Genomic DNA, 12,267 nt, shown 5'->3' with positions numbered 1-12,267 from the left:
GTGTGTTGATCAAATTCACCCGCCACTTCAAATATTTACCCGCATTTGGCGGGTGGCGGGTGCTAATTTCCACCCCTGGAGGGAATAGACCATTTTTGAGTTTTTAAGCGAAACAGTTTATCTTAGTTTGTTTATTTATTTATTTATTTTTGCTTGTTTGACCGATGTAGTAAATTTACTCTCTCGTCTCTCACCCGGGGCAGAAGGTGGCGGTAGCGCACCACCAGCCGCCAGTACACGAGCAGAAGAAGAAGAAGGGCGAGCCTTTGACGGCGAGTGGTACATTTTCTGACACAACACCAGCAAACGCCATTTTCCAGCTGAACTGAACCAGCGAAGAAGCGTCGAGAAACACCAACGTAGGTAAAACTGTTATTAAAGAATATAAAACGTCGTTGTTTTTTTTTTTTGTTTTGTTTTTTCGGAAGACTGTAGCTTTTTAAAGGTCACATAAATCTAACCCGGTGTTCGGTGACATTTCCGTGATCACGGTCGGGTTTTAGGCTGGATAACTTCGCTAGCTTTTGTCGCAACTTCAGCAGGACTCACTCCTCGTGTTTTACACTATGATCCAGATTATTTAAAACAAAGTCAGACGAAGTGTCAGTCGCTCTTGTATTCAGATAATGTCATCGTGAAACCTGTGAATGGTTGTAATTCATTGAACAGCTAGCATGCTAACAGCATTATCTGTCACAGTCAACTTGTCTTTGTCCCAGTTAGCTTTCTAAGTACAGCCTTTACATTATATTACCACCTTGTGGAAAGCTTAAAACAAAGTTTACTACTCTTTTAAGAGCGCTCAAAGCTCGACATTGTTGAATAATATGAAATACGAAAGGCCAACATTTCGCCTCGTCGGTGTAAGTCAGCTGACGAGGCTTAACCCGTATGAATGAGTGAAGGCGAAGTACTGGATCTCTGATCCTGACAGGTCGTTTGTTACATTTATGACAGTCGCCACAAATTACAATGAAGTCATAAAATCAGCATTTGATCAAGTTGAAGGTTAAGATAGTAGAGAAGCAAAATAACAGAACTTATAGCCTCCAAGTTCCTGCGTTCATCCCTAATCTCAGATTTCTGTCTGACTGAAAACCAACCACTTCAGCACGAATACAGCTGCCTCTTTGTTCCACAGCATCAATAGTAACCCATCCACACTGAAGAGGATTGGGCCAGAGGTTGTCCACCCAGTAGCTCATGATATAATTTGCTAACAGACGAACAGGGTTGACCCCATAACTTAGTCATAAAGTTTTTAGGTGGAGAGCTCGTCCAATGAGTCACACTTAAGGTACGAGTTGTGAATGACTTTCAGCTTCTACCACACCAAGCTTTCGCACCATATCTGTAAAACCAGATGAATAATAAGTCCTTATTGTGTGTTTAAGGACGGTTGTCTGTGGCAGTCATCTTAATTTGGTTTGGCTCTGAAAATTAACCAGCTATAGACAAGAAGAAGAAATCTCAGCTACTACCACACCGAATTTTAGTTTAACACCTGAGTTACAGCTTTTCTTTAAATATATTTACAGTTTATACTTTTTTCCCCACACGTTTTAGTTTTGGCCTCTTTTAAATTTACAGAGGTGTTCATTAGCTCTTCTAGAAGACAACCATTAATTAATGTTTATCATATCTAGTGACTGACAGAAATGACAGCAACGTCTTTCTAAATGACGACTCTGTCCTCTTGTTTAAATTGCGTTGTTTACGTGGGTTTGCCGTTAAAACTAAAACAAGCTGGTGAACGCGTGGACATCTGTCCTAAAACTTCATTTGGTGACAGAAACGAGATGCGAAACATCTCGGGTGTCTTGTCGCTGGAACCAGTCAAACCTGTCCAGACTGGAAACATTACATTTCAGCTACTTGGTGCTTTGTAATTAAAGAGGCTGGACACTGAACCTCTTATGAATAAACGTTCATGATTTTAAATCCTTGATGTGTAAAGTAGGAAGAAGATTTTTTTGTCATCTTATTGTTTTGGTTGAATAGATGTTCAATTATGTTGTAAAATGCTGCAAAACACATGGGTTCTGTCATTCATACTGAAAGATATTCTTCCTTTTGTTCTTGGTTAGTTCATTTGTAAAGTTTTGTTTTCTCTGAGTGTTTTTAAAGTACCTGGCCTGTGTTAAAGCTTCAGCTGTGTCTCTCTCTCTTTTAAGCCTCTGTCATAGTTTTTTTTTCTTTTTTTTTCATATCTTTAACACACCTCAGGATGCTCTCAGCTTGATCGTTTATTTTTAGTTTGTAATTGATTCGTCAGCTCCTTTTGTTCGAGTGCTTTAAAAAAAAAATAGAAAGTACATAATTGGTTTGACGTCACAAGGTTGTTTCTGGTTTCTAGTCATCAGTTTAGTCGCCTACACCGTCTGAAACCGAGCTGTACAATGTCTGCTTTCCAACGGCACAACGGTGTTATGGAAACAGAAGCTTTACATCGGCGTTGCTGCTCTTTTTTTTTTTTTTAGGTGTGTGTTCACGCTGAACTCACCGCCGTGGTCCGATGATGTTCCCCCGCCTTTTTTTGTTTTTCTCCAAACCCTGGAGTGGAAATGCTTCTAACGTGCGTTTTCCGTTCGGCAACGTTTCACACATTCGCTTCAGATCGATCGGCCGTTTGGACGGCTGTTGTCTGCGGAGTTAACAGTGTTTCTGTCACACGTTCAGCTTCAGCTGTTAGTACCGAGGACACACTGTGCTTCCAAACTCTTGTTTTTTTATTATTTTAGTGTTAGCGTTTGTTTTGTTCCCACTCACACCAAGCTCAAACTTTTAATTGTCCAACTTTTGATACTGGCTCTGTGGTGGGTCTTATTTTCCTCTGAACAAATGGCTTTATCCGCAGAGTTAAGCATCCTTTTCTACCCAGAGTCTACTTTTATTGTGTTTTACAAGCAAAATTGACTTCGGTGATTGTGTTGTGGTTTTAGGGTTTTGCAGAAATGCTGATGACTGACAGCTCAGTGCCTGAAGACATTCTGTGAAGACTGGGACAGAAAACCAGAGCTCAGGCGGCTCATTTTTTCTTGCTTCAAGACTTAAAACAGCTGCAAGTATAGTTTCAGGAAACAGCAGCCACCGGGTAAACATTTTCCCCCTCATAGTTGCCTTTTACTTCACGTTGGACTGAAAAGGATCAGCCATTTTAACACAAAGTAAAATAAATAAAGTCAGGGGAAGATATTTTGATTTATGGTTCAAATATGTTGTTGGGTCAGGGCTTTCTCAAGGTAAATTCAAAATCCAGGTTTTGAACATTTATTCAAAATAATCCATATTTTTAAACCTTTTTGTTTTTTTTTTCTGCAGACGGCAGGTTGTTCGCTGCCGTTAAGCGAGTTTCTTGATTACTTTTAAATCGTTTCTGTATGTGGGCTGAAGAAACAGACTTTATTTGGCTCATTGTTCCTTATCTTTGCTCCACTTGCACAACAATGTGGCTCACAGCTGAGATCAACAAGCCGAGGCATGGCACAAACTTTGTGTAGAAAACACTAAATCACTGGTGATGAACTTGGCTCTAGTGCAGTAAATGAATTTATAAATGAATGGTGCGACTATTTAACTTTAAATAAGGTGTTTGTTTACGTTCTTTGTTGAATAAAATGCCAAACATTTCATGGTTCCAAGATAAAAAAAAAAGTGAGAAATGTTTTGTTCTCATGCAGACGCTTTGAGATACGATTTTTAATCGTGTCACTGTGAACTTGAAGGAAGTTGTTTGTTTTGCATATTTTTCTGATTAATTTTAGAAAGTGATTTTTAAGAAAAGAAGACTGCAGATTCTCTGATCGTGAAGCCAGACCCTCCTGACGTTCTTTGTGCAGCAGAAACAAAGGTTCATTGTTGTGTCGGCATGTCTTGTTTTCTGGTATTTTGTTCTCTGCGATTGTCTATTTGTCTTTTCTTTCTTTTTTTTTTCTTTTTATAAACATCTGTTATTACTTGATTGATCGCACTCACCTGTAGTTTCTGCATTCCATTATGAACAAACAAAGAAAGGCTGGTTTATACTTGTTCTTAAAGTTTCTAGCTCACCTTGAATCAGTTTCGTTGGACATAATAATGCAAGTTGATCAGTTTTCTATCTGAAGCTGACATCATTGATGATCTGACCTGTGATGGAGGGGTACAAACCAATGTAACACATCACTAACAGTGTAGGCTGTTCTCCTCACAGCCCTCTCTGAGCAAACATTTTGACAAAAAGCTTTCAGATATCAGGATCTCTGATCTGCTTTGCTTAAACTAAGTTTGCTAAAAAAAAATAGCTAAAAAACCCAACAACTTGTAACTTGAAGTATAAAATGAAGGCTGTGTTTGGGCACTAATAGTCACAGGCTGTTGTTTGTGATTGCAGTTATTAATAGAAAAATAAATAAATGGTCACAAAAATGTACTTTAAAACGTCCTTTTTTTTTGTTTTAAAAAATCCATTAAGTTTTGTTCCCGCTCAAAAGAGAGAGCTTTTCTTGTTCAGAGTGTCTGTAATTTATGTCAGATTTCACCTAAAAGCTGTTTAAATGTCAAGAGTGCTACAAGGAAGTTGCAGAAATGGCAGAAGGGTTTCTATGGTTTCTAAAATGCACAAAATTATACAGGAAATGACAGCAGACAGCTGTTCTGAACTCTGTTTCAAAACTGAAATATAAATTGAGGGCAGAGGAAGTGGTGTTAAGTGTCGACTGTCGCAACATTCACTCGTAACTTGAAGTTTTACTTGAGCCTTTGTTGGGAGTTTAGTGCCAGCTGTTTGACTCTTTATTGCACATCCGTGCAGGTGAGCCTAAATGGGGAATTTTGCCAGCCTCTTCAAATCCCTCTTTGGTAAGAAAGAGATGAGGATCCTGATGGTAGGACTTGATGCTGCTGGAAAGACGACCATCCTTTACAAACTCAAACTGGGAGAAATCGTTACCACCATCCCTACCATTGGTGAGTCATCTCATGCTTCATTAAGCAGGACTCAGATTAACACCTACATTAGCTGATAACTTTATTTGTTTGTCTCTTCCGCTCTTTGTTCTCAGGTTTTAATGTGGAGACTGTAGAATTCAAGAACATCAGTTTCACGGTGTGGGACGTTGGCGGTCAGGACAAGATCAGGCCACTCTGGAGGCATTATTTCCAAAACACACAAGGTGAGAGATGGGACGTTTCTGTCCTGTCATTCAATCGTGAACAGCTGTGTCCTCCTTTGTGTCTGCCGCATCTTTACGAGCTGCCTCCTCCGTTTCCAGGCCTTATCTTTGTCGTGGACAGCAATGACAGAGAACGGATTGCAGAAGCCAAGGAAGAGCTGATGCGAATGCTGGCTGAGGACGAGCTGAGGGATGCCGTGCTGCTTGTGTTCGCTAACAAACAGGTTTGATAGGTTTTATTGTACATGTGCAGATGTGGATTATTTTGTTGGTATCCTTCTACAGAAAAAAAACCCCACAAGTAACACGACTGGAGCCTAAAAGCTCCAGTTTTGTCTCATCAGCTCCAGAAACTTTGGCGCTTGTCAACATGCATTTAGGCATATTTCAGTCTGGCTTTTTTTCATTTTTCTTTCAGTAGTGATTCCCTCCTGGGTCTTTTTCCATGGAGCCCATTATGATTCATTTAAAATGCGACTGATGGTGCGATCAGAAAGTGGCGTTCCTTGATCTTGGAGTTCGGCTCGAATGGTCTTGGATGGTTTCTTTGGCTTTTTTTCTGTCATCCTCACTGTCAGTCTGATCAGCTAGGGTCACATTTCCTCTTGCGTCCACACCCTGGGAGGTTGGCTACAGTCCCAGGAACCTTGTGCATTTTAATAATATTGGCAGCTGTGGTCAGAGGAACACAAAGCTGCTTGGAGATGATCTTGTAGTTTTTTTAGTTTTAACATGGATGAGCTGTCAGGGTACCAGCACATTTATCCACGTCTGTAGATGTCATTTCACATGGAGAAAATACAGGTCGATGAGAACTTTAGAGGTCTAGAACATAAATTATGCGCGCAGCGTTGTTGATTTGGTTGCAGTGTTTGTGTTAACTGGCTAACGCAGAAGGTTGCCTGAAGTTGATCATAAATCTTCCTCCTGCAGTTTGTCAGGTTTTCAGTTTCATGTCTCACGACTACGATCGCATGTTTAGTTTCTCAGAAAGTCACACGAATGCTGATTAAGCTTCCACCACCTTTCTGTTTATCCACAGAACATGTTCAGAAGTTAAAAATGTTTAGAACTGATCAGTGAAGATCTTACCTTTGTTCCCCTCCCTGTTTTTGTTGTATCTTTGCTTCACTAGGACCTGCCGAACGCCATGAATGCAGCGGAGATCACAGATAAACTGGGCCTCCACTCCCTCCGTCACCGTAACTGGTACATCCAGGCCACATGCGCCACGAGCGGAGACGGGCTCTTCGAGGGTCTGGAATGGCTTTCAAACCAGCTAAAGAACGCAAAATGATTCATCTCTCCACCTCCCCGTCTGTCAGCTCTGTCTGCAGTGTTTTTGGGAGTCAGCGCTGGTCCTGGTCTCACTCTCTCCTCGCCTTTTCTTTTTCTTCTCAGTTATTTTGGACCTTTGGCCAGTGCCGCCCTGCATCCATGTACTGTGTGTGTATGTGTGTGTGTGGATAAGTATTTGTGAGCGTATGAATGGGTTAATGTGTGTGGAGCTAAGTGGGAGCAGCCCTGCTGTGCCTTGAACACAGTTCGCTCTCAGTCAACTCATTCCTCCAGCGTCAGCTCCTCCTGAGACGCTGCTTTCCACCAGGCAACAAGCAACGCACCATCCTGAGTGCTCTGTGTCTTCTCGAAAGAATGTTTAAGAGACAAACCAAATGGCAACAATTCAGTTTTTTGCATTTTTAGCTATAATTGGAGCCTTTTGATATCAGTTTCCAACCATCAGCTGTGTTACATCCAACACTTAGGAGCAGTCAGTGTTCGTTAAATTATTAGTGCTGCTGTTTTTATGATCAAAAAACAAAACCCCCAAAAGCAATGAAGTTAAAAGTTTAGTTCTGTAGGTTCCTAATTATTATTATTTCTACATGTGGAATTTTCTTTGTATTCACTTTAGTCATATGCTTGATGTTAAATATGGCTTTGAGTTTGATGTTTCTCATCAGGTCTGATTTTTTTTGTTTTATTTGTTTTGTTTTTTTCTCTCGTAGTATAATAGGTCAAAAGATCCAATGTGTTTGGATCTGGTACAGGCAATAACTGTTGCAGTGCATGTTTACATATTTGGAGGAGTGGAACAGTTGCATGATTTGCCGTTTCTATCCTCAAGGCCTGTGTGGGCTTCAGCTTTTCACTCTGGTGACAAGTTGCTCCCACTTTCGCTCTTTATTTACCGGTAGACTTGCTTTTCTCTTGTAAGTAGTTTCTTGGCTGAGGTCTGTCGTATTATTTGTTCTTAATTTTATTCCACGTATGACCTGGTTTACTTTATTGGGACTTGCCGGGTGTGTCCTTTCTGAGTGAAACGCTCTCGGGACCAAGCGGTTGGCTGTAGAAAGGTCGCAGCTTTTGGATTCTTCGGTGGGCACACGTGCTTTCGGCTGCGTCGCCGCTGCTGTGACGGGAGGCACTTTTCAAATCGGAAGTGTTTCAGTCAGCCTTATAAATACATATTCAGCTCGTCAGGCTTCGTGATTCAGGCCTCGGTACTTCCCCTGTTTGGTGTTACATGACATTCTAACCATTTGTACAACCACATCATCAGCTTGCACAACAGACGTGTGTGAAGACGCTCTCCATTCCTCTACACCAGCAGATATAAGAATGTTGCTTGAATTTAACCAGAATAGTTTTCCTCTCATGCCTGTTAGTGTCCCGAAGGCTTCTATGAATTAATAATAATAAAAAAAGAACAAAAAAACAATCTTAAACCAGTTCACACTGAGTGAAGATGACTGCACAGTTATTTTACACTGACCTCAACAGTGAGCTTTGAGTTCCCCCCTTTTTTTTTTTTTTCTATAACTGGACATTTTCTTAGAAAGTGGTAACAGAATAACTGGTCTATGTCCTTCTGTTACAGTATTCCTCAAACAAATGTTAAGTATTTTAAGATCAAGCAGAGGCAAATGTAAAGAAATGCAAACGTTTAAATAAATAAATACTGTAAGAAAGTGTTTTAACTTGACATCTATCATCCTTTGGCCAGATGTGAAGCTTTAATTTGCAAAATCTTGTGTACAAATGACATGCGATGTGCATATGTATTTCTTTTTCTTCTTTTTACGCCTTTTAAAAATTCATCCTGTAACCTCTGATAAATGCACTATAATAAAGAGAGTATCTATTATTCAATGTTGGCCTCTTCATTGGTTAAAAATTAAAAATGTGTTTGTAGAGAGGTGGTTTTATTTTACAGATCGATCTTAGCAGTTGAATCTGTTTATAGTCCTGTTAGAGTGGCATAAATTGTAAAGATCACATTGAAATGAGTCGTAGGATTATTATCAAATATGAGGATGACTCCTGAAAGGCCTGGTTGATGTTTCAGCTATTATCACATCCAGTTTAAGCTCAGTATCAGTAAAACTGACAGAGTAAAAAGCCATTTTTGTGTATTTGAGGATCAGTTAGCTGTGGCAGCCATCTTTAATCGGGGATCCAGTGATTGCTTCCTAAAGAGTTTTATTAAAATCCATCCAGTGGTTCTTGAGGTATTCATTTGAGTAACACTTCCTCCCTGGCACCACTAGAGGGCGCGCTTGTTTTAAAATAACAATTAATGCGCTTTAAAACTGAAACCTTTGGGGAAAACAATCATCAAAAAAGAAAAAAAAGAAAAGTCAGTCATGGCAAGTATTAACACCTTTACCTGTTTGCTAAAATAGTATAAAAATCTCAAGAGGAAAGAAATTAAGCTGTTATTTTTTATTAAACCTATAAAATTGTATCACATGACATGAGATGAGACAAAAAAGTCATTTCTGACTGACCAGAAGGTTACAGGACACTTTCTAGAAGGGTGTAATAAAAAACGAAATATGTTAGACATAGAAGAGTGACGATAAAAGTAAAATGTTGCCAATTATAAATCCAGCACACTTCACATTACCCTCCTCTTCTGCAGCATCTTAAATACAGGTGGCCAATCCTCCATAGAGTTGTTACCTTGGCAACAGCACCTTATGTACTTACACAGCAACTAAGCAAATGTGTTAAAAAGAAGTGCACCGATCGTGATAGAGGGTTTTATTTAACTTAAAGAACACATGGAGGGGCGCGCAGAGATTGAGATGGTATGTTTTGAATTTGCTAAGCGTCTTTTAATTAGTCAGAGGGCAGTCTGTCATCATAATCTCATTCTGCATTAAGCTGCTTGTCTCCTCTGCAGGAATTACAAGATCTTTGATGGTCTTATCTGATATATATATATATAATTGTTTTACTTACTCATTAATTGAGGTTGAGTTAATTGTCTCGTGTTTCCCAAAAGCACCTGAGTGTTTCACCTTTTTAGTAAATTAGTCATGTATCCTATTTCTCACGACATAATCCTTCTCACTTATTATTAGAATAAGATTCACACTCTGTCCAAACACACACACACAGGGCTCTACTTGACCTTTAACAGGTGCTCTGTGTGCACTCATTCTCTCCTAAAAGTGTGAAAATACACACTCTTTAGTTTCACAGCACATTAACCCTTCACTCACCCTAAAATGACACTTTCAGCATCTCTTTGTGCCTCATTTTATCTCCTCCTGTGAGACTAAGTAAGATATCAGTTCACTCAGGCTGTTCACGTGTGTCCAGCTGTTTAATGGTATTTTATCCGTGCACACTATTAGATTTAAAAGAAATGTTGTTTTAGTTATTTTCACCTGCTGCTGAAGGCAAAGTGGTGATCATGTGTTTGTTTGTCTGCACCGTTAGCAAAATACCCCAAGAACCACAGGATGGAATTTAATGAAACTATCAGAAAGTAATCACTGGATGCACATTTACAGCTTACTGACATTTGGAGCCAACTCACTTCAAGATGGCCGCTACAGCTAATTAACATTAGCGAACACAGAACTGTCTGTAACTCAGTCAGTTTTAGAAATATTGTGGTAATTCTGGTGTGATATGAGCTGAGACTCATCTTCAAGACATGCTCTGAGTGTTAACTCATCTCGTGAGGTCTCACAGTATCGCATCACATGGAGCATAAAATCATTTACAAGTTCTGACAGAAACAAACACAACTCTGTCGTTTCTCAAAATTAAATGATCTCAGTTTAAAATTCTGGCATGAAAGGCGGCGGGTGATATGCACTCCTTCAGGAAATGCTAGGCCTCTTATTTTGACTCAGAATTAACTGAACAATACAAAGTTAGTAAAGCTTTTAAATGAATCTGATGATTTCTGAGGCTGTAAAAAGCTCAACTCTTTATTATTAAAAAAACAACAACTGCAACAACAAACAAATAATGGCATGAGTCCATAAAATGGGAAATGGATTTTGTGGCTTTTTTATTTTGGTATTCTTTCAGTGTTATAATTTGAATACCCACGGATCAATATGGGGGTTAACCCAATGTGGCGAAACAATAGATCAGGCAACCTATGAACCCCTTCTGACCCAACCATCGAGCTGAAAAATGCTGCATGAGCCGCCACTCATCTGTAGCAACAAACTCATAAATCAGGCACCAGTGCTTCCTCTGGAGATCCCGTCATTCTGCACATTTCGCTGCCTGTGATTTTAATGAATGCATTTGCATTGAAGTCATAGTCTTTTCTCTGATAAACTGGATCTGTATTTCTTGCACCCCTGATGACCTCTCCCAGAGGAGACCTGCACTGCAGCATTGCTTTTCATCAATCCCGCTCAGTTTAGGGACACTGGAAATCGATTGTGCAGGACAGTACAGTAATATATTTGTTTCAAGCTGCAGAAGATTACTGTGCATATATTTGGTCGGGCTATATATTTTAATTCTCGATCTAAATATTTTATTTCCACAGTGGACGTATTCATGTGAAACATTAGTGGTCACTGTCGTTTGCTGGCATGTAGAAGTCACAGAAGGTGCACAGCAGAGCTCTTGCAGCTCAGCTGGTGTTTTAAATTCTGACTGTCCAACCCACACACACACACACACGCACACCAAATTAAAGAGTTCATCGGTGACTACACGTTTTTTTTTTTTTTTAAAAACTGGTCATTTCTGGCCTTTCACATTGCCATGGAAACACAGGATTCGCCTGCTTCATCAGCAGTGGAAAGGCCAAGCGTGCTTTGGTTTCACACAGATGGACAGATGAATATCATCAACAAGCTGAATATTTTCATTATGAAGAGATAATTTAAAAAGCAGCAGTGTGCAGATACAATAGCGTTGCGCTAAACTGAACTGAACAAAAGAATATGATTGCATGTAATCAGAACTGGATCTGTTTGTTTTTCGCAAGGCGCCAAGAAATGACATTTGTTCTAAACTGGCTTCATGTAAGTAAATAAACGGGAACTAAATTATGACATTTATCAACAAGTATCTATATAAAACCTAAAATTTGATTATTTTCTTTAGCTCTCTCTCAGAGCTTAACTATATTAATATTGATGTTGCTCAGAATGTTGCTCTGTCCAATGAAGAGGTGTCACTAAGATGAATCACCAAGATTTAATAAAAAACAACCCGTCTTACTGTATGAGGGTGTAATTTTCTACAAAGTAAAGTTCAGTGGTGTATGTTTTTCTCTCTGTTCTTACTGGTAACAGGAGACAAAAATAAGACCTGCACAATTCATCACTCTTCCTTCAGTTTTAAAAAGCTTGTGCAAATGCACAAACTGCGGCATAAGCAATTTTTAAGACCGCAAAATATTAGCAATAGAATCTGGTTTAATCTGTTCTGAGCAGTGGTTTGATTGAGAAACATGCACAAGTTTGCCATTAAAAAAGGCTGAAAAAATACTTTATGGTAGAACAAAAACCTGGCAGAACCCAGCAGTAATCCAATCATGACAAAACAAAACAGATACGTCTTTAATTTGGGTAAAGACAAAATAATGAGGAAACTAAAAGGCGTCAACAGACAACAGCAGCAACCGGAAGTGAATTGATTTAACTCAAAATGGATAAAAAGAAAGAATCACGATACAATAACACAAATAAATGAAAACGTGCAACTATTTTGAGATTTAAAGTCGATCCGCACTCATTTAGATCCGCTTTTCCTGCTCTGTGCGCGCTCCCGAGACTGCGGGAACAAATTCTCGCGGGAATACTTACCTTGACGCAGCACCTGCGCGCACTGTGACGTAAAA

General features: G+C 39.5%; 1 protein-coding gene across 2 annotated transcripts; it reads left to right on the top strand.

The window, feature by feature from the left end:
* The first annotated feature begins 230 nt into the window (after positions 1-230).
* Positions 231-8,306, top strand: arf2a (ADP-ribosylation factor 2a). 2 transcript variants are annotated; one of them, XM_017433547.3, is made up of 5 exons: positions 231-359; positions 4,793-4,947; positions 5,043-5,153; positions 5,253-5,377; positions 6,289-8,306. In XM_017433547.3, exons 2-5 carry the CDS (start codon positions 4,803-4,805, stop codon positions 6,448-6,450), a joined length of 543 nt encoding a protein of 180 aa, XP_017289036.1. In that variant the 5' UTR covers positions 231-359; positions 4,793-4,802; the 3' UTR covers positions 6,451-8,306. The 2 variants fall into 2 exon arrangements, with proteins under 2 accessions (XP_017289036.1, XP_017289033.1); XM_017433544.3 differs by having other exon boundaries at positions 235-363.
* Positions 8,307-12,267: the final 3,961 nt, after the last annotated feature.

This window comes from Kryptolebias marmoratus, linkage group LG12, assembly GCF_001649575.2.
Source record: "Kryptolebias marmoratus isolate JLee-2015 linkage group LG12, ASM164957v2, whole genome shotgun sequence".
NCBI lineage: Eukaryota > Metazoa > Chordata > Actinopteri > Cyprinodontiformes > Rivulidae > Kryptolebias > Kryptolebias marmoratus.
The sequence above is the reverse complement of the archived record's forward strand: the minus strand, read 5'-3'. Positions and strand labels throughout refer to the sequence as shown.